Genomic DNA, 19,909 nt, shown 5'->3' on the forward strand with positions numbered 1-19,909 from the left:
AATAAAACCATCCCTCCCTCTGCATAAAGCCACAAAGCACTACCAGGGTTTCCCCTGGTGGCTTCCACTTTAACCCTGCAGCGCTGCTCTCCCTGTGTTCCTGCTCTCCCAGGGGCCCAGACTGCTCTGTGCCCTGTGGCAGGCAATGGAATCAAACACTGTATTAGCAGCCCCATAATAGCTGTGCTCAGTGGAACCCAGCTCCCTTCATTAATCCAGAAAATGAGAGTTGTTTGTGTACATTTGAGAAGCTAATTATTTAAGGGAATTAAGGCTCATCAGATGCTGGTGACTGAGTTTGGTTTTGCATCCCAGGGGATGGAAGGAGACTAAGGGAAGCTGTTTTTGCACAGGTGAGCAGTACAGCAACTAACCAGTCCTGGAGGTGGGAACAGATCCCTGTCTACCTGATGCATAAAAACCCCTCTCTTTGTATGTCTCTGTTCTTCCAGACATCATCCAATGACTCAGAGAAATTGTGGATGCCCAGTAATGCCCAGAGAAGTTATGAATGCCCCATCTCTGGAAGTGTTCAACGCCAGGTTGGACAGGGCTTGAAGCAACCTGGTCTAGTGGAAAGTGTCCCTGTCCATGGCAGGGGGTTGGAACTGGATAATCTTAAATGTCTCATCCAACCGAAACCATTCTCTGATCCTGAGTCTGCCCATTCAAATAGATTTTTTAATCACCCCTGATCAAATAACTCTCTGGTTTTATTTTTTCCTACCAGGAAAAGGTGTTCTCCACTTGAGGGTGACCTAACGTTTATATTTTGCAATAAATCACTATTGCCTTGTCTCAGGTGGGTTTTTAGAAAGGGAAACAAGCTCATACCATTTGTTCTCCTATAGTCTGCTGTCCTTCAGCCTTACCTTTGACCACCATACTCAGAGAAGGGTTTAGATAGAAATGCTGTTCCCTGACCTAACAAGGGACCTTCCAGTGCCTTGGGAAACAGAAGACAAACTGGGTGAAAACCCCCCTCGTCTGTGAGAAACCACAGATGAGGCCAGATCTGCTGTTCTAAACAAAGTTTTTACAACAGAATGACTTGTAACAGTAGATGGGTGCTTTTGACATTCTTCCCAGAAAGTGACAGAAAATCTATTGATGCTATTGCCAATAAGTATAGGCTAAGGAACAGGGACTTGGTTCCGATACTGTCACTGGATGGATCCCCTCTTCATTACAAGCAGCTTGCCAAGAACAAATGTTTCAAATTTTATGATGATAGCCAATGTCCTGTGCTCTTCAGAGACTGAGGGAGTGAACTGCTCTGTGTGTTCAGTTGAAGCCAGATGTTAAAGTATTGTCTGGATGTAATTGGCTTGACAAATAGCAGGAGTGACATTTTAGCTCCATTCAAGTCAGTGGCAAAATTCCTGTTGAGTTCAGCTGGGGCCAAGATTTCTTCCTCTGACAGTGCTGACGGGAAATCTAACGAGTAATCTTCAGTAAAATAAGCACAGGCATTGTGTTTTTCTAGGACTATTTTCAATCCATGGGCCATGAATCCTTGGAGTACTGTGCACTGCTTTGAAGAGGTCTGCAGAAGATCTCAAAGACAAGGAATTTTAGTGTCAGTACCTTTAAATTCGCTATCCGGGGGTCCATGATTCCAAGGGAGAATGTCAGGAGCTGATTACCGAGTTCAGAGTCAGCTCGGTCCATCAAAATCCACCTATCTGTGCAGTCCTTGGACTGACAATTATCATCCCAGCAGGATCTGCACAGATGAACCAATCCTTTGTCATGGAATGTTGTAGAGTTGAGAAGCTGCTCTGTCTCCTATACTAAGACTGAGCCACGTGGAAATCTCTGCTCTGGCACCTACCAGGTGCCGTTACCACTGGATTGGGATGAAAACAAGGCTTTTTAGAGAAGCTGGTGTAGCTGGGACTACACAACCCATCTGGTTTTGTAGCAAGGTCAATACTCCATCCCCAAGAAAAATGACAGGCACCAGTGTTTCCCTACAGACCTTCAGGTGTCTGAGGTAACTCAACTGAACTTTGTAGGGAATCAGAAGCAATCAGTTTCAGGCAGAATCACACAATGGATTCTGCCCGTGGTATCTCCAGAGCTTTAAGCCCTGCAGCCAGACAAACAACTTCATCTACTTTAAAGCCTTTGGATTAAGCAATGGCAGTACTACTTAGATGGAAGTTCAAAATGTTTGGATAACAAAAGGCTTGAGCTCAGGGGGAAAAAAATATCACTGAATATTAAAAATAGGGTAATTTTTAAGAGTTAAAAGTATTCTTTTTAGGCTTTAAAATATTTTTCTGTGTGTGTTTTGGTAAGCAGAGTTGTTCTATAAGTTCTTTCCTTTTAGAATGTGGAAGAACTTGTATTTTTTAGAGTGCCTGAAAAAAGGCAGGAGAAGTACTGAGGAATCTTCACATATTCTGTATTTTACTAGCATGGAGAGCCCCTGTGCTTGCAGGAGCAAAGCTCCTGAACATCCCCCTTCAAATCCACTTATAGAGCCAGTGGCTTCAGCCTCTCGCAGGTCCAAACTCAGGCCAGCTTCACTTGTACTCCAGGGTTACAGGAGGAATCCTACCCAAATCCTTGATGTTGCTCACACACCTGATCGAAGAGAAAGGTTCCTGTTTACCTGAGAACTACTAAGGACATTTTAACACATATCACAGCAAAGCATGCCCAAATGATGAGGTAACAGTTGATTCATGGCTATCCAGAGGAGTCTAGAAGTGCCACCTTGGGATGACATGGATAGAAGAGACAGTTACTTTGCTTTTCCATGTGAAGAACGCTGCTTCTCCCCAGCTGAGCTATCATGGAACACAGATGACTCTCTGGAGGAAGACTTTGCTGCACATTTGCAGTGTGTTTTAGCTACTATCAACATTTATATTCCGCTGGCATTTGAGGGTAAGCACTAATTAGCATAATCATCAATGCTTTAAAATGAAAAATTCCTCCAAGAGACACAGGAGGGATTGAAACTGTTTCCTTCCCCCAGAGGCAAATCCTTTCCCAAGCTATCTGCTGCACCAAAAGGTTTTATTCTAGAAAAATTCCCAAGCTATGCCCAAGAGTAAAGTAAACTACAGCAAACTTGTAAACTCGCGTGTGTGTATGTGCAGCAAGCCACCCTGATTTGACAATTAATACCTGACAAAATGTTGTCACTATTTTCCACTCCTATTTTGTTTTGGCTGCCGCTCTGTGCTGGTGTGTCACCTTTAGTGTGTGGGCTGCAACAATCAAGAAATGTTTGTAGAGTTGGAAGTTTTTATACTTCATAGGCAAGATTCTGCTGTCTTCACAGGACAGAAAGCAAAGGGTTTAATGGCATACGTAGAGTTTTGCCTCAAGCTCCCTAAGTCAGGAGCTGGCCTCAAATAATCTCAAAACCCACTGTTTTCTACACTATTCCAAAGTCCATTTTTACTCTGGTACCAGTTACCACAATCTAGCTTAAATAAACCCTTTTTTATGGAGAATAAGGTGTCAAGAAAACCTTGAGGGAACTTTTAAGTTTGAAAGGTAACGTCTATACTTTGGAAATGTCCCCTAAGAGTTCATCTTAAAATTTCTACATGCTGCCTTTAGGAAGTGACAGTGGGTCTCACCAGGTGTGGTCCAGGATGGGTATCCTGCATGTGGGTTCTTTGTGGCTCAGAGGATTCTCCTCACATCCTCAGCAGGGCTTCAAGTGATGGGCAGAAACCTCCAGGACAGGAGTAGTTAACTGTGCGAATTACTCTGGAAATGGCCAGAGAGAAAGATCAGTATTTTTCCAAAGGAAATTGGTCTTTGAGAGGGAACGACTTAAAAACGCAGGTGTTTCTTAAAACAATTGCATTTAAACTCACAATTCTTGTTATTTCTGCATAAGACACCACACCCTACAGGGAGTAAACACAGGGACTCTGCAAGACAGAGTGGCACAGAAATCTCCGTGAAAATTTCAGAGTCTGCAGGACATTGAACATATGTATTGTCTCTTTAGTATCCTGTTTTTTCAGCGAGATGGACTTAAATTTCATTGGCAGAAATTCTCTCTTTTATCTTTATCTCCTGTTTTGATGTGGTAGCCATGGAGAAAAGCCCCAGATTAGTAACAGTTGGTTGGTGCAGAATAACTTTCTCCTTGTATTTAGACTGTAGCAATATTGGGGGTTTTGCTTAATTGGAAATACTCAGACAATAATTATTAGATGCTGTTAGGACATTAATCACCTATCCCATTCCCTTCTATCCACCTTGAGCTGGTAATCCTTAACTGCCCTCTTTTCTGAAGGATGTTTAGGTGGTTTTCACAGGGAAGGGGCTGGCTCTCTTTGACTCTTGCTTTTGAAAACTGGGTAATTCTCCTGGAAGTTGGGTTAACACAGGAAGAACGTGCAGCACCAATTCCTGTTCCCTTTCCAAGAGGTGTAGGCTGCACTGTGATGACTTAATAGGTCTAAGACATAGGGTCAAAGACAGGGTACAGCCTCCCTCCAGATTTCACTTCTCATCTTCTGAAACATTCAGTGCAATTTGTGTACACAGTGGGATAATTGTGCCCTTTCCTGACTCTTGGCATCTTTTTTTTCCAGCTCTGGGGCAATTCCAGGTGTATCGCTGGAGCGTAATCCCCAGACTGTGTGGAATAGGGATTTCTGGGAAAGGCTAACGAGCAGTGTGAGCCAGGAGATGGAACAATTACAGGTGTCCCACGCAGACGGACAGTGTGTCCTGCTGCTGCCTCAGCCTGGGGATACAAACCGAGCTCTTTTTTTAGCCCTACTTTGCCACCAAACCTTCTGGTTATATACAAATAAAAAACTAAGTCTCCTACTACCTACCTCGCTTTCTTTTTGAAACAGCAGCACCTCTGGAGGAAATGGAAATTCCTCAGGTGATTGTTACAAATTTTTGCCTTTTATTTCGTGCAAGCTGCAGCAGCAGGTCAGGAAACTGGACACGATATGAAAATCTGCAAGGTGAAGATTTCAAGGTTACAGCTCCCGAGAAACGTGATTAGCACGCACTGAAAAATGGGATTGGTGAAATAATGTGGTGACACTTCACCACTTATTTCCTTGTTGGACAGTGTTTGCAGTGCTTGTCTAAGAAGCCTCTGCAAAGCCTCCGGTCTCTCTCTTCAGAAACCAGGGCAAAATTCCTATCCTTTTCCTCTTGCCTCACTCCATTATGTAACCCTACAGTGTGTGTGTGGCATACAAGCTGAAAACTATGTACAGATTCCAACATTTTTCACTGTCTTCCCATTTCCTTGTATAGGAAAAAGCTGAAATAACACCAGTTCTGGTTATACACCGCTTTTGTTTCTTCCCTATGGAAACACCAGGATGCAGGCTGGCGGTATGGAGGGACCATATATGGTCCTGGAAGCCCGTCGGAGTGTGGCGCGGAGCTTCTCCCGGGAGCCCCGCGATCCCTCTGCTCTCAGGAGATCCCTCTTCCCTCAGGAAACCACTGAGGGAACAGCGAGTGCGGAACCAGCGGATGTGACAGCAGCGTAGGCTGCTCTGGGAAGGACCGCCCCCTCGCGGCCACCGCCAATCCGCCCTCCGCTTGCAACGTGACTGACGTCCATCTCAACCAATCATACCGCCGCTCCCACCACATAGCCACCACCTCTTATCTCTGTTGGTCGGATAACCTGTCAATCGTCCGAGTCGTCCCGCCTCTTTCCGGCGGGGGAAATGCTAGGTAGGAAGGGTGGAGGGGGAGAGAAGAAAGGAAAAGAAACCAATGAGACGCTAGAGAAGGGTAGATGGACATGTAGACGGACCAATCGTCGCGCTCCTTCCCCCCGCCGCTCCCTCCCTCCCCCCCCGCGGGCGGCGGGGCAGAGGGGGCGCTCCTCCCGCACCCGCCCCGTTGGTCTATCCCACTCCGGGCCGGGCGGGCTGGGTTGAGTGAGCGGCTCGGACCATTGCTCGCGGCGGGCGGGGGGGGCGCGGGCGAGGCGGAGGAGGAAGGAGCCGGCGAAGGAGGCGGGGGGGCGGTTTAAAGGGACAAGAGCCGTGCGGGCGCCGGCGGGGGGAGCCGGAGCGGCGGCGGGCGGGGACTCGCCCCCTTCCCTACACACGCCCGCTCGCACCGCGGCCGGGGTCGCCGCCGCCAGCGCCCCCCTCCCCTCCCTTCCCCTCCGCCCGCCGCTTCCACAGCGGCCTCTATGAGGTAGAAGGGAGCGGCGGCCACTCCGGGGGCGGCAGCGGCCGCTACAGCCGCCGCCTCCTCCTTCTCCTCGCCTCAGAGCGCCCCATCTTTGTGTGTGCGGGAGAAGGGCGGGAGGGAGTGCGCGCTGCCCGCCCGCCGCGCTTTGTTCGGAGCCGGGGGGCCGTGGCGGAGCCCCGGCTCTATGTGCCAGCGGCTCCCCGGCGGCGGCGGCGTGAGGGGCCGGAGCCCCTGAGGGCGGGGGGGCCCCGGCCCGTGTCGGTGCTGCGGGGCGGGGGAAGGGGCCGGCTCGCTGCCCGCCGGCCCGGCCCGTGTGCGGGCGGATTGATGTGGGGGGGTCTGACATGAGTCCGCCGGCGGCCGGGTGCTGCCATGTGACCGGCTTCAAGGTGGAGAACTGGAAGCAGAACCTGCGGGCGATTTACCAGTGCTTCGTGTGGAGCGGCTCGGCCGAGACCAGGAAGCGCAAGGTACCGGGGGCGGCTCACATCCACCCCCCTTCCCTTCCCTCCCTCCTTCCCTCCCTCCCCGACCCACCCGCCACCGCCTCGGGAGGGGACGGGTCCGGTCCCCCTCCAACCCTCCCTCGTTCCCTCCCCACGGGGCAGGTGGGCCCGAGGTTCCCAGGGAAGGGGCCCGAGGTTCCCAGGGAAGGGGCCCGAGCTCCCGCACGCGGTCCTGGGGGGAGGGAGGAGGAAGCGCTCGGTGCCTCCGGGATGGCGAGGGGGGGCACCGGGATGGAGGAGGGAACCAGCCCCGGCGGGGCCTCCCTCCCTGCCACCTGCCCCGGCGGCTTTTCCGCAGCGGGGCTGTTCTGCAGCGCCGCCGCTTCCTCCTGCTCCTCCTTCTCCTCCTCCTCCTCCCGGAGGTTTCCCGGAATACCGGGGGGAGGGGAGGCCCGGGGCACCGGGCACGTCCGGCCTGTGGCGGAGCTTAGTGGAGCCCCGCGGGGCCGCGCCCGAGCCTGGGGGGCTGCGCGGAGCACAATGGCTGGGAGCGGGTCCCGGCGCCGGGGGCTGCAGCTCGCTCGGTTATATGTGTGTTTTTCCTTAAAAAAAAAAAAAAAAGCTGCTCGTGCTGATAATCCACTGGGGAAAGGGGATTCCTGCTCTGGTGGGGCGGGGGAAAGGAACTGGCTCAGCCTGGAGTACAGAGAAGGGCAGGAGGGGTTTGCTCTGGGAGCTGTTGGCGCCTGGGGAAAAATCCCTGTAAACCAGGCAAAAAGCAGGAAGAGTGCTTTTCCTCACCTGTCTCCTATAATAACATCCTTGTACACATGCATGTTTCTGGAGGGGGGCTTTCTCTCTGCACTGTGCAACTAATTACTGTTTTTCCCTAGAATCAACTAGTTTTTACTTCAAAGTGACTTGGCAGTTTTCTGTCAGTCGGCGCGTTGGTGACTGAGGAGGGGAAGGCAGCAGCTACACGGAGCAAAACTTGGGGTTTGGGACAGCACGGATTGTGTTTTTGTTGGAACAACCCATTGAAAACTTTCTCATCCCAGTGCTTTGCATTAAGCTGCTCAGCTTATTATTCGTAATAGAACTAGAGCATGAAGGATGGACTTAAAGGGTGAGGTGCCGAACCATTTTTCTGTGTTCATGTTCTCAGGACAATCCAATTTCCCAATGTTTTTACCTAAAGAGGAAAAAATGGAATCTGAGAAGAAATATGTTTTAAATGGATTTAATTACTGGATAGCCCTGCAAAGTATAGCCAGACTTGTTTTCAATATCTTACAATTCCCTACAGGTCAATATTATGACGTATATTAGTCAAAATCCGGGTTTATTTAGCCTATAGCATGTTAAAATACAAATTGGGATATAGTAGATGGTGGTTTCAGCTTAAGTGGAGAAAAAATTATATATGTGCTGTGGAAGAAGAAAATGACAAGTGAGATATGAAGATGTCTCAGATAAATATAAAGCAAGTGCTGTGTGGAAGAATGAAAATAAAATTTCATTAGCAAAATTACCTTTTTCTAAATATGGAGCATCCTTTGTAACCTGCGTACCTCTTGTGTGCTGCAACAGCTTTTTCCTTCTGAAATCTAGTGTAGGGATGTGTTCATCATTGCTTGAGAAAACAGCTGGAAATATATAATATTCCATTGTAATCAATCTGTTCTCACTTCCTCTTTGCACAGCCAGGCTCATAAAGCAGAACAGGATTGTTTCAAAATTATCTGTCAGCTCAGGGAAAACACCAGTTTTCCTAATACATGCTAAAAATGCTTTTCCCCCCCTGCTTTTTTTTTTTTTTTTTTTTTTTTTTTTTTTTTTTTTTTTTTTTTTTACAGCAGGTTGCCAGTATGAAAACAGTTGGATTTCTGAATCTGGCCCACCTGAAATATGTGGGTGTAATGATCACATATAGGGGAACATTTTGGGTAGCTAAATTGCGATTCAATTCCCTTTCTATGTTAATAAGGATTGAAGAAAGTCTATAAATTACAGTTATGGTACTTTACCCCTCCTGTATATGGACATGAGACCTTCTTCCATGGAATTTTAATATACTGAAATTCCCTGTCAGTTACACATGCAAAATTAGAAAAATTGTATTTTCTGTTGGGTGGTATATTTATAGTCTAATAACTAGAAATAAAATTACTCAGACAGTTCATATAGCTGGAAAACAATCCTTTGTCCTTTAACAGTTTACATACACATATATTATGTATATGTGTATATATATTCTAGGAGCAAGCTGCGACTGCTTAAAAGCACCTATTTATTAGTGAAGATTCTTCTTAATCCTAATTTTCAAAATGATGAGGCTAAATTAAAGGTTTATTAGCAAGTGATACTCTTTTTATTGCATGATCAAGGACAGTCACATTATAGGTTTATCACAGGAAACATTCCATATATATAATTGATCTTTATGGAAGGCACTGGGCAACTTAACTGTTGGTCAGATGAACATAACTGTAAAAATGCCTTGGCTGTTGGTGAGAGCCAGATGTAAATGATTCTGGTTCTAGAACGGTAACTACTATCCCTCCTAAGCCTGCCTTAAAAATCCAGGGAGCAATGGGAACTGCAGGGGGCAGAAAGGGTCCATTCTCCTGCTGTACCTACACTGCGTTCTGCCTTGGCAGACCATTTTAGTGCTGTGCTGTTCGGTTTTAATACTCACCTTTTCTGTGAATAAGCTTTTACGAGCTCCAGCTCGCGGTTCAGTTTGCTTTACAGCCCATGCTTTGAGCAGAATGGCTCTGAAGCCTGGTTTACAGTGGGAAAGCTGTCTCCTGAATGTGTATTTCAATCCTCAGTCAGAACCAAGAGATAATTATGTATGTATCTTTGTAGGCACTGGGATTCTGGTGAAGATTTTAGGAGTATGTTTGCTCCCGAAGCGTTGGCTATGCCAGGATTTGAGCTGTCATCACGGTGCATTGTTGTATCCACACGGAGGAGCGAGGCTGTGACTTGCCTCATCTCACTGCATCGTGGCCAAACTCAAGTGCTGCACTCGTACAAGCTGTTCTAGGCACAGGGTTTGCCATGGTGTAATTGTGTTGCTGGTGGTGAAGCCTAAGCAAAGACAAAACTGTCACGGTGGAGAGTGGAACAGGAGAAGAGGGAGAGGGAAAAATCTGAACACTGACTCTTGAAATTGTAGCTATTGTGATTAAAAGTTGGAGCTAGATTTTAGGGCTCAAGTTGTGTGTAAAGTGACACAGAATTAGAGTGGGCTGTCTCAATGTTGGGACTTCGACTTGTAACTCTTGATTTTTAATTTGCCGTAGTTAGAATCTGTTTAATAACCTGATGGCAAAGCTCGTGTTTCTGTAGGTCATGGACTTTACCTTGAATATTTTGATGTGAAAATTACCTCACACTTAATTAAGTAACACTCTAGAGGAGGTCCTTAAATTTGTCACCACTACTCCCCATTCAGGAATTACGGAGCAGACAGAGGATGCTGAAAAGGCTTGTGCCAGACCTTCGTGTCAGCTTTTTCCATTTTTTCTGTAGGGTCACACTTGAAACACTTGGCTTATTCCTTTAGAATTACAGACGAGAAAAATCTGTTTTCAGTGCTGAATGTAGCTTTTGTCCCCATCAGTGAGCAATTACACATGTAGATGAATCTTTGTGTCCAGGAGTTGGTAAGTAATGGTTTCAGTGCTGGAAGGGCAACTGAATTTATGATTAAATTCCCTCTTCCTGGACTATACGCCTTGGAGGAAAACTGTCTCATTCTGAATGGTTCTTAACTATCACTGCCCTGAAAAGGCTCTTGATGATAAAAGTAAACTGGTCATTGTGACCACAGTCATGATATGCACAAGGTTCTGTGTGGAATTTCAGAATGTTTGTTCAGTGCTTCAGCCAATAGATCAAAGAATAATTGCCTGTCAGGGGCTGTGCACTCTCACTGACAGCAGCTGCGTTCTGGTGTATTTCTGCCTGTTTGAGAGTATCTCTTGTTTTTCCCATTATTCTCTCTTTACATGGGTCCTGACTGTCCATACAGTCTGTCCTACTGGTCCTACAATCCAGACTGATTGATCCTTTCAGATATGAAGAAACATTTGCTTTTATAGGTTATGACTTTTTGTCAGGTGTCATTGTCCCCATGAACTTGTGGCTTCAGTGCGTGGTTCCTTGTAATACTTTGACAGATAATCAATTCTTAGATACTTAAACCTGAAATTACTTTGGTTCATTTCCTAACTTTCAAAGTAGAAAAATCTTAAAATAACTTAGCATATAAATGCCGTGTCATATTTTCAGTAGCAAATATTGTGGTTTGCAGTCTAAATGGGTGTGTCATGTTCTTGCTGAAGTGACCTTGCAGTCTTCAGGGTAAGCTACTGGTGGAGTTTCTCTTCTCATGTCTGTTGGGGCATGTTTGCTCCCCAAGGGCCTTGCCCTGTCTACCTGTCCAGGAACAGGGAGGTGTTGCTTAGGTGATTTGCTTTGTACTGTAACAGGCGGGCCAGGAACCTCGCCAGCCTGTGCCACCTTCGCAGGCTTGGTGTTTGGATTGCTTAAATTAATAAGGATATCTTAGCTTGTTTTTCTTTAACATTTTTAGCATGTGCAGCAAACTTCTGGATTGCAAATCCTGTGGAGCATTTGAAAGAGGAGTCCAGGATTCAAGAAGCATGTCTCTTTTTCAGCTGCGTACTCTGCTTTGGCTGCCTAAGTGAACTGTCTGATTGACTCAGGAAGGATGTTCTTCTTTGCCATGTGCTGTGGGAACTGCCTTCTCCCTGAAAGCCCATGAGAAGTGTCAAAGTCAACTGCAAGCTTCATTGTTCAGGAGGTCTCCGGTTTCATACCTGAGCAATCTTCCTTAGGTCTTAACCTCTAAGGATCAGAAAGGTCCTTAGACCTGCTAAAGGTAATGTTCTCTTTCCTCTTGGTGTGAAAACATGACCTTTGGTGTGAGAGGTATCCAGACATGAGATTTTAGCTCCATACCCAGCGGAGCCTAGCATATGTGGGACACACCAGATTGAGAATGCTCCACTGAGCTTATATCTCTCGTGCTGAAGAACATAATATGAGACCTTCCTCTTCCTAGTGGTGCTAATCCCTATTTTGTATCCTGTACCATGTTTTTTTTAAATCACTTGTTGGTTTCTGGGCCAAAGGTTAGGAATTAGTCTGGCACTGTGAATTTGAAGGCGGTGAGTAACAATTCTTGAGTTGTGGGATCTGAACCATCAGAACTTCTCTATTTTTTTAACATGAATGGGAGAGATGATAAATGCAGTTTCCTCCCTGCTTGTGTTTGTTCCCTGTTGTAGAGCAAGAAGATGGATCTGCAAAAGGTGATGAAGAAAAAAGTAGGGATAAGTTGGACAAGAAGGCTTCTTATTTTCTGTAGTCTTATCAGCAGTCAAGGTTTACTCATAGCCAAGCTGTTTGTCAGAGTAGTTGCAGCATATCTTTAATTTTGTCTGCAGTCAACGATTTTATTTGCTTAATGCTGAAAGCTTTTAAACTGAAATGACAGCAAGTAGTGTGAAGGGTGAGCAGGGTGGAATGGGTTTGTTTGATTTGCTGGACTATCTGTTGAGCTTTATTTTAAGCCATCAAAGCTTTAAACCCCAAACAAAGGTTAGCTGATAGCCTCATTTTTGTTTCAAACCTTAATCTGTAGCGTTAAGGTGAAACCATAGCTGCAAATTGCTTGCAAACCTTCTACTCTGCTCCTTTCATTTGAGGATTTATTGTTTCAGCAACTGGTGTAACAAATCTAGAGGCAAATGTTACTGACTTGATAGTGGAAGTTTTCTGCTTGTAAATTGCTGACTCCCCTTCTCCTGACTTACTGGCTCTTGAGTTGAGCAAAAAAAGTGTTTTCCTTCGGGATGGACTCAGGGGATCCTGCTTCCTAACAAACGCTCTTGCAACTGTTTGATTCCCAGTGGTGGCTGATTTGTTTTAAACCAGAGAAAGATTAACTCAGTTTAAAACCTTGTGTTTCCCACATTAAACCGAGCACCCACAGTTTTTCCTGTTCATGTGCAGATCTATGAATTCTTATGAACCATCAATCCTTATGAAGAAGCTATGGTTTCTTTTGTCTTTTTCCTGGTAGATATAGGGCTTTCTTTTTTGCTTTTATCAGCCACACTTTTCCTTTTCACTTGACTGACAGCTACTTTAAAACGGTGGGGTTGGGTTTTTAGTACTTATATTCCCCATGGTTCTCCAAGTATTTGTAATGTGTCTGCAGCCTGCAGCAGCGTCCAAGGTGAGGCGATACATATGTCCTCTTATTATACATCAGTTATAGTGGCATCAGGAGAAAGGCAGTCTGAAGGTGACCTATACACATTTCACTTGCCTGTTCAAAACATTATTTAAAAAAAAAAGTTTTTTTCCCCACCATGCAAAGAGCCATTGTTAGAACCTTTCCAGACTTGGACAGAAAGAGCTGCCTAGAGCCACTGTCTCCAGTCTCTTGTTAACCTATGGCCAATGGAGCAAGTGAGTGAAATGCTATAATGACATTACAGTTTATTCTGTTATCCTGGACTGTGGTGTCAGCAAGCAGTGTTGGAGTGTAGGGAAAGCCATATGTTATCTGAGAGGCCTGAATTGGGAACCTTTCCTTAGCAGAAACAGTTCTAGAAGCTGATAGATCTGTTCTGACTGGATGAAAGCTCTGTCTTGGTAGTTGTATTCTCTTACATATTGATTTGGCAGTCCTTTATGTACACTCGGCTTAATTCAAGCTAAGAACTTTGCTGCATTAGCTGGTAATAGAATCAATGTTGTAAAGAGTTACTCCTTGCAAAATTAACCTGCATTCTGTTTGCTTCAAACCACGTTTTTTTTCCAGGGAGTGGGACCACATAATGCAACTGGCACAGCAGCTCCAGAATGATCTGTGGTTTACTTAGTGCTGGAGCAGCTGCCATGGTGCTGATCTCTCTCATTTGAGAGAAAGAAGCATTTTATTTATCCCAAGACCTATTTGAGGATCTGTAAAATGAACTGTTACCAGACACCAGTTGACTCAAAGTAACCTGAGATTCACTTTATCAGTTGATAACTGATTAGCAGCAAGCAGTCTGTCCTGTCACATTCTTTTGTGTGTTGAATACTCTAGATTTTCCATTTCTCTACTTAAGTAGAATGTTATTTAAGGCTTGATTTTATTTTTCTTAAAACTTCTCAGTTATATGTAACACTAATGTAAAACTCTTAAATTTTTTTTGCCTGTCTCTGCTACTTTTCCAAGTTGGTAAAGAGAACTTTTCCCCCTCCTCTCATTCTTCCTTTCCTGTGTTTAATGGAGCTTGAAATTAACGTGGCTCTTCTTGTCTACCTCTTGTGTAGTATCACTGGTGATGTCAGCATATCCCTGGTGGGAGATATTTCTGTGAAGATCTACAGTGCACTAAATTTGTCATTGAATTAAAAAATTCGGTATTAGACAAGGTGAAACTCAAAAAAAAGAGAAAAAAGTGGATATTGGTAACGAGTTGATTTCAACACTACTTAAAATGTAGTGTCTTTTTAATGTAAATATTGAAGCTAGTGCAAGTTTTCATATCCTGACACAAATTCTGACATTAAGCATGACGAATATATTAAATATCCTCATATTCAAAGTAGTGGGAAGCAGCTCACTAACTGTGATGCTGCTTAGCAGTTCGTCTGCAGGCAGAACTGGGATTTGACTGAATTTAAATGGTCTTGTCCTTGTACTGTGCTGGTTTTGCCATGGGACAGTTGGTTTGAACACACAGCTGAGCTCTTCTGCACATGCATGTAAGATGTGAAAATACGACTATTCATACATTCAGTGAGTTGTGTTTGCATAGAATTAAGATGTAGAGATTATTAATCTACATTTCATTCAAGAGATCATTGGACTATCTCTTCTTTGTCATTAGTGTCTTCATCTGGAGTTCTGTGTTGCAGCTCTTCCCTAGTATATTAAGTTTTCATCCATGTATCAATGCATAGTTTAAAAAGTAGTATATTCAAAAATCACCTAGTTATTTGTCCCTTTATTTTTCTTGAACACATAAAAGAGCCTGCAGTATTTGAATGTAGTTTTGTGATGGGGATGATGGAGTACCAAACACCCATGTGGCACCGAGTTCCATTTGCCTCGCTTGTCACTCAGAAGTTCATGCATCCAAGTAGCCCCTTTTAAATAGGGTTTGGCTTTGGATTCATCTTACTGAATTGACTGCCAGGGCTTTTATATGTATGTTTTGCTTCTGTTTTTAAAGGGCTTTTGTTTTTGCATCAAGTACAGACTTGAATTACTTCAGTGTTTATCAGTACAAGGAGAGAAAGCAGCAGTTTATAAGCTTTATTTTTGCCTACCTCCCCCTTGCCAACTTCTATTTAAAAAGTATCTTTCCCTCCTTGTGTCTTTGTACAACCTGATGTTATTTCACAAAGTTTGTCTAATTACAATTTGTGCTTCTGTCCTCTGCAATCAGCCTTGTTATTGCATTGCAAGTCAGATTTTAAGGGACCTTGTCTACAATATACTTGGTAAATAAAGGTGAGATTTATTGCACAGCAGATGCGTGACGGCTCAGTGAGTGCAGACAGCTGAGATAGCTGGCTGATTTCAGTACCTCGTTTGTGCTAGGTGAGCTTTTGTGACCCTCTGCCCTCCAGGGACAAATGCTAAATTTGTCTTAAGGTTTTATGTTTTTCTTTTCTGTGCTTCATTATTTTCATATTACTGCTCAGTTTTGCTCTTAACTGGATCTCTGTCCTGTTGGCAGCTGGTGATCAGGGTGAAACTCTCATTCACATTGGCTTCTGTGCACTGCTGACTTCTGCCATGCTCTCAGCAAGCATCCCCTCCCAAGAACTTATTATTGGATATGTTTTTCTGGATGATGAGCACTCAGTTCTTTGGTCATTCATGACTACATGTTGTGGTTTTGGTTGCGGGATGATCTTCATGTGGAGAACAGGATGAGAAATGCCATGAAAATAGTTCCAAGAGTTCCTGCAGTTCTGTGCATAAAGCGGAACAAGACTCTCCTCTGTCATGATGAGGCTGTTCCCTAAGGAAATGTATCTTATACTATGTTCAGCATAATTTTATCTTACTGCCCTTCATGATGTATTTCCTTGTCACATAGTAGTTCTGCTACTTATAACTTTTCTTGATACACAAGTTCCAGAGTTGTCCTAATAAAAGAAGTTTCTTTTCTGCATCTCTTTGTAATAATTATGTTCTTATTGAAAGGTTTCAGGGGGTGGGAGATGTTTTCTTTGTCCATCTTAGGCCCTGTACTGCAAAAATCTGACTGTAGAAAAACAGAACTCCAATTTTTGTAGTAACCTGAAGAATTACTTCATTTACAGCAATTCTTTATAAAGCAAGCAGTTTAACTCTGTAAGCATATTGTACCTATACGTTGAAACTGGCAGAGAATTTGTTTTATGCAGTGGTGAAAAGGCTGTTAAGGAGAAGGTGAGTTAGCAAATCCAACAAGTTTTAAAAGTTTGAATTGAAATTCGGAAACTAGTTCTAGATATGGGTTCCAGTGGGACACAAGTACATGATGGAATTGGTAAATGGTTTGGGTGAGAAGACTCTCACTGCCACTGAGGTAAAGAACAGGTAATACTTGATTTACCAGAGAAGAGCAAGAGATGTGAAGTTTGGACCTTTCTGTGCATTATCATGGAAACTGGTGAGGAGGAACATGAAATCCAACTCTTAAGCTGTGGGTGTTTACAAGTGTCTTTCCTTAACAGTGTAAGGAACTACCAGCTCTGGGCTGCACGTTCTTGCTGTTGTACCATTGCTGTGTCATGTTTGTGTGGTTGTGCCATCAACCAGAAAGAGCAGATAAAGATGAAAATTATTTTTTTCCTCCTTTTACTGCTATTTTACCAACCTGAGTAGTGACACTGGGAGGCTGCATGTGGCAGCTTGTGTAACAACTGCTGCTGTGCTCTGGACTGTGCCAGTGACAGACCGTGTGTGAATGTTGTCCTACTGGGGGCTTCTTCTGTAAAGAGTTTCTAATACTGACTTTATCCAAAAGGTTCTGTGAAGGAACCTCTGTTAGTGCTGCAGTGGTGTGTTTGTACGTGCTGTTCTCATGGGTGATGCACTGGTGTGTGCTGAGCCTGATACGTGAAACTTGTCTTATGTCTGCGATTGTTGGAACTTACTCCTGTATGCAAATAACTTAGCCCAGTTTCCTTGTGAAAAATAAATGAATCAGGGAGTGTAGAATGCCTGTAATCTGTGATCAGCTATTACAGCAAATCCACTTTTCATATTATGTTTAATTCAATGAAATAAATAGTGTTTTTCCAAGTAATCAAGTTATGAGCCATATGTTGTCCCTCTTTAAATAGGCCCGTCTCTAAGTTAAGATTTCTGTCTTTTATAATCAAACTCTAGTGAGCTGATGTAACTTTTTTTGTTGGTTTAAAGCATGTGGTCATGGGCCGTGTGCCTGGATCATGCTCCTGCTGCATGTAGTTGAGGATGATGGGATAATGGGACTGTAAATTATCTCTTATGGTGCTGGTTTTCCTCTGGACTCCTCCCTTGTGCAGTGTAGAGCAGCCCCAAGGCTGTTCTGAGCAGTGCCAGCTGGCTGGAGCCCTGCGGGGCCACTGTGCCAGATGGAGACAGCAGCACTCCAGTGAAAGCCAAACGTGCTTCCCGAGGTCATGGAGAGGTGCAGCCTCTGCAACCCTGCCAGGGATCCCTGGGCAAGGGCTGTACTGGGACTCAGTTACTCCTGTACTGGTGCAGCCCTGGAAAGGACTGGACTAGGGCATCTGTCAGGCTTTTTTTTTTTTGAGTAGATTCATAATGTGATATTCAGCTATTAAACATTTTCAATGTGTTAGCATCTCCTTTTTCCTAGTTTATGCTTCTGTACTGTCTGTGAAATGTTCAATTCTGTAGCATGTACAGATGCTCAGTATTGAGACAGATTTTTTCAATTTGATTAAGTGTGGTGGTTCCTGATATGTTGTCCTGTTTTTTTCCTGACTACCGAAAAATGCTGTTATCCGTAAGATACTTGGACTAGAAAAAGCTTGTTAATGCTGATATTTTTAGTTTTTTCATTAAAATGAAACAAAACCCCAAGCCCTTTGTTCTACTGTCTGAAGTGACAACTTCAGATATGCTCAAAAGTAAAAGCAGAAGTTTTAATCCCTTCATTTGCCTAGTTGACTTTATAGTTTTTACTAAAAAAAAAAAAAATCTATTTCTTAGAATACCATTGAAATCAGCTGTTGGTGTTACTGCATTGTATTCAACCCCGTGGTTTGTTTTGTATTCCAGAACAAGCTTAGTCAGAATAGAATAACTTAATCTGCACAAGATGTACCCCACAAAACCCATGTGCTTGAATATTCCCGTCTTGTGAAGATGAGGACAGTAAATGGCTGGAACTCTTCAAAGAATTGAATTCCCTGGTGGCTGCTCAAACAGATACTTGTTTTGTAGAGGAGCTGATACACACCAACTTTACCGAGCGTTTCTTCACTCTCTTGACCCAGAAGGCTTTGTTCTTATTGACCCATTAATGCAGCTCACACTTCTAATCCAGCAGCCCAAAATAGCTGCCAAGCCTGGATTTTACTGTGGTGGCATTTGCTACATGGGTAGTTGGTATAACCCAATACTCAGAATTGCAGCTGAAAAGCCCCCCGAGCTGAGGCACGTGAGATTATTTTGGGCAGATACTTCAAGTGTCTGATCTAAATAAGGTAATAAACTCAACTTGATAGTATGTACAAAGGACTTATTGGAAGAAAAATGTATTTCGAGACAGCTCTCCCTATCAGTCTCCAGAGCTGTTGGATGTAAGTGGGAATAGGCAAGGAAGGATGTACCTTGTAGCTCCCTTGCCCTGGTGATTGTGCTAGAGGAGTGAACTACGAGGAGAGTGGACCACAGAAAGTGGTAGTTACCATATTCCAGCCTAAATAGTATTTATCTCTGCTCTTAAGAGAATGATGGTGTTTTTGTCATCTCTTATGACATGATAGAGGTAGCAGAGTCATCTTTTAGGCTTGTATTAGCAAGGCAAGTGATTTAAGGCTGAGTCTTTATCATGAAAGATAGACCAGCTTGAAGTCATGAAGCAGTGGGAAGAAATGTATGGTGAGAAATAATTTAAAGGCTTTCCCTGATTTCTTTACAAAGTAGATTTTTTCAAAGTGACCTTTGGTTACAGGAACTGTTTCTATTCAGTGTGTGCTCCTCTTTGCTACACAATATTTTTGCTACCTTTTTACTTGGAGAAGCTTCAGATCACAGGGAATTGGAGGTAATTTCCTAGCAAGGTAGTAAATGACTTGTAATAGCTTCCTTACAAAATTCTCAACACATACTGTTCTCTTAATTCTCTCGTTTGCAGGTGTGTTCTACCTACTTACAGGTATCTGAAATAAAGCTTTTCAAGAAAATTGTGAGATTTTCCTTTTGTCATGCAGAAAGCTCAGTTCTGTGTAAACCCTTGCTAAGTGTGATGCCTGCAAGACTGTTCCTGCCACTTTAAATTCTCTTAGATCCAGCTACTACTAATAGTTAGTGAATTAGTGTTCTTTCAAGACACAAAATCCTTTTGTCCTGCTCCCCCTCAGTGCCGAATCCCTTAACCTCACCAATTCATATGTTTCAACTCACTCTGCTTAACTTCTTAAAGTATTTCCTTCAAGTTAAGGTCTTGAAAGTAGAACACATAATATGTGAAATCAACTCTTAATAGCATTAATGTACTTTTCTTCTGGCTCATGAAGCAAAGTAAAGTTGCATTAGAATTGAAGTTGATTGGTGGAATCTCCAAACTGTTAATTGAAAAAAATTTAGCAAACCAGATCAAAGAGCAGAAGTCATGCTTTATAGTCCTGTCAATTCTACAGAGCAAAAGAAGGTTTAAGTATGGTGAGTGTTCAGGCAGGAAGGAGGTTCCACCATGGTTTCTTCAGTTTTGTCCTTCACTTCCCTATGCAGTTTTCGCCTTAAGAGCTTGTGGTAAGGAGCTTTGTTTCCAGGTTTCTTCTCTCGGTGGTCAGTTAGCTGGAAAAGTGGAATGGATCTACTTCTTAGCAGAAATGGTTTTTGATGTAATTTCCTCTCTGACCTTCCAATGAGACAAAAGCTGGTTTTGAACCTGCCCTTAACTCACAAGTCATGGCGTGTTCTGCTGCAGAGCGCACAAGATCTGACAAAGTCTGTAACTTACCACGAGTAATGAATGTCCTGAGCTGGACTCGGTGAGTACACCAAGCTTTCAGAGTCACTT

At 43.9% G+C, this 19,909-nt stretch overlaps 1 protein-coding gene and 1 long non-coding RNA gene across 4 annotated transcripts in view; one reads left to right on the top strand and one right to left on the bottom strand.

Moving 5' to 3' along the window:
* Positions 1-539: 539 nt before the first annotated feature.
* Positions 540-5,461, bottom strand: LOC109143587. Its single transcript, XR_002043850.3, has 3 exons — positions 4,824-5,461; positions 3,603-3,735; positions 540-2,592 (listed from the first exon to the last, which is right to left on the bottom strand). It is a non-coding gene; the product is annotated as an uncharacterized LOC109143587 (long non-coding RNA).
* A 499-nt stretch (positions 5,462-5,960) lies between these two features.
* The window catches only part of USP22 (ubiquitin specific peptidase 22), a 96,483-nt gene continuing 82,534 nt past the window's right edge, over positions 5,961-19,909 (top strand). Inside the window, exon 1 of one of the 3 annotated variants that reach the window (XM_039560118.1) lies at positions 5,961-6,635. In XM_039560118.1, coding sequence (XP_039416052.1) covers positions 6,510-6,635 — 126 coding nt within the window. In that variant the 5' untranslated portion in view covers positions 5,961-6,509. The remainder of the gene's footprint in view (positions 6,636-19,909) is intronic. The other 2 variants (XM_039560117.1, XM_039560116.1) reach the window with 2 other exon arrangements.

Source organism: Corvus cornix, chromosome 14 (assembly GCF_000738735.6).
Source record: "Corvus cornix cornix isolate S_Up_H32 chromosome 14, ASM73873v5, whole genome shotgun sequence".
Taxonomy (NCBI): domain Eukaryota; kingdom Metazoa; phylum Chordata; class Aves; order Passeriformes; family Corvidae; genus Corvus; species Corvus cornix.